Genomic DNA, 2312 nt, shown 5'->3' with positions numbered 1-2312 from the left:
AATGGGATGTTATTTTATGAGTATTTTATAACTTTAAATAAAACCTTCAAACGGTCAAATTAGGGGCAGTCAAGTCTCAAAACAGCTATTAAACATATGAGAAAACTTAGATTGTTCGTTATCTTGGCGTCACCATTTTCTCCTCTTGTAAATTTAGGCGACAGAATGCCACTCGCAAGAATGAAAAATTTATGACATGCATAACACTAATCATACAACTAACTATTTCAAATTTCATCCATATCGATTAATCGGACATGGAAATATTATGGGTCAAGGTTGGAACTATTGCCACGTGTGGCATCGCTTCACTCTATTATGTTACTGCTTTCTGTGATCAAGGAAGCAAAAGTGAATTCGCTCATTTACCACTTACGATAGCAAAAACTACAGCAGATTCAGTTTCGCATAATTTCTTCAGGACTGCTTATACACGTAACAATTCATAAATAACATCAGACTGCAGTTTCCTCTTTTATAAACTTTGACATTAATCCCACAATAAATTAATAGATTATTAATGACTTTTTCAGTTCGTCAAAAATTTTTCTACAACTTGAATAAGGCCAGGAACACACATGCGTAAAATTCGGCGTAAAATCTAGCATAAAACAGAAAACGTAAAAATTTTTCTGAAATTTTGGCTGAAACAAAACTGAAAATAGAGTAGAGCATGTCTCTACTTTTTACGCCGAAAAATTTTTACGCCAAAATTTCTCCAATAAAGAGAAGTCTTTCCTGTGACGCCGAAGTAGACACGTGGTTTTTATTCTAACAATGGCGGCAATGAGGGTTAACCCTACAATTGTGATGGTCTCGAAAAAACGAAAAATAAATGAAATAGAGGAGTTTATTGAATCCGTTCGACCAAATCAGTGTCATGTATAAAGACACTGTATTTAAACAACGTTTATGGATGGCTACAGGTGTTAAATTTCAAATAACAGGTAAGTCTAGTAGAATCGATATATAGGCCTAGTATTTATATCACAGGTTCTTTATTTGAATTTGGAATACGAGTCTATTAATTTAAATTTTCTATATTATAGCAGAGGAAGTGTAGAAAAAATGGAAGGTACAAAGGGATAGATAGCCTATATGAGAGGAAAAAATTAATAAAATTAGTACTGTTGGTGGCAGTGGTGTTTTCTATTCGGCCAGAATTTTTACGTATGTGTGTTCTGGCATAAAAGCGTAAAACAGAAACTGAACTGAAAGCTGATTTCTGATTCAGTTTTCTGCCACACAATTTTACGCATGTGTGTTCCTGGCCTAACAATAGAATTCTTTACAGAAATCAAAAATCGGATATATAAATACCTTGGCAAAGCACCTCTATTCGAGTAAGAAGTTTCAGCTAAAACAGTTTGCAAAAGAAGATGTAACTAATATCAAAGACAAACTTATTAAGACCGGAAGTTCTAAAGACATGGAATTTAACATAAAACGTTCCGAATTTACGAAAAAGTTTATTAAGATGTACGGTGAAAAATCTAAACTCGCAATTGTTTCGTCACGGGCACTAGTAAAATTACTAACTATAGATTCTGACGACCAATATTTTGTTTCCGACGATGTCCTGTTCACAAAAAACTACGCATTTGCCATGAGAAAGAAATTTTCGTACAAAAGTAAAATCAATGCTTTGTAAGATAATTTTTAAGCTATTTTCAGGAAGTAAGTTTGGCCTATTCATACAATTGATTTATTTTCAGAATGAGAAGATTACTTGAAACTGGAATCATTCTTAAAATAACTGGAGGAACACATTTCGAACGGAAACCAACACCGCATACTGATCCGAAATCTTTGTCTATAGAACATCTGTTTGGCGCATTTGCTCTGCTTTTCGCAGGATATACCTTATCGTTGTTTTGTTTTCTAGCCGAAATTTTTGTTGGGAAAACCTGGAATCGTAAATCTCTTTTACAGAAGTAATAATTGTAATAAGTACAGGGGAGAGCAGGACTGAATGTAATGTACCTTTTAACATTTTTTAAAATTTCTTTACCCTAAAGACATTCATGATAGTATTGTATAATCTTAGTTACTAATAAGTTTTTACACTTTTTGACATGTCTAGAAAACTATTCATTTCTGCTCGGCCTCATAATAAATAATGAGGTTGCAGCCGACGTTTTTATCGCGAAAAATTGTCGGTCGGTACCTCACTAATACGTAAGTGAAATCATGCTAGACGTTCCAAACTCCATTGTTAAACTTCTAAGCTTACAGGACGGTGGCGCTGAACGTTTGATGTTCACGTTTTCGCAATGAAAACGTCGGCCGCAACCTCTAACACTTTTGTAAAC

General features: G+C 34.0%; 1 protein-coding gene across 1 annotated transcript; it reads left to right on the top strand.

Moving 5' to 3' along the window:
- Positions 1-1363: 1363 nt before the first annotated feature.
- LOC111614265 lies at positions 1364-1955 on the top strand. The gene is made up of 2 exons (XM_023355647.1): positions 1364-1647; positions 1716-1955. Exons 1-2 carry the CDS (start codon positions 1430-1432, stop codon positions 1936-1938), a joined length of 441 nt encoding a protein of 146 aa, XP_023211415.1. The 5' UTR covers positions 1364-1429; the 3' UTR covers positions 1939-1955.
- Positions 1956-2312: the final 357 nt, after the last annotated feature.

Source organism: Centruroides sculpturatus, unplaced genomic scaffold (genome assembly GCF_000671375.1).
Source record: "Centruroides sculpturatus isolate CEXI.00-Female unplaced genomic scaffold, Cexi_2.0 scaffold139, whole genome shotgun sequence".
Classification (NCBI taxonomy): Eukaryota; Metazoa; Arthropoda; class Arachnida; order Scorpiones; family Buthidae; genus Centruroides; species Centruroides sculpturatus.
This window is presented reverse-complemented; position numbering and strand designations above follow the sequence as displayed.

Coding starts and splice junctions, on each gene's coding strand:
- LOC111614265 (XM_023355647.1), top strand. CDS start 1,430: ATGGAATTTAACATAAAACGTTCCGAATTTACGAAAAAGTTTATTAAG. Junction 1,648..1,715: donor AAAAGTAAAATCAATGCTTT/GTAAGATAATTT, acceptor ATTTATTTTCAG/AATGAGAAGATTACTTGAAA.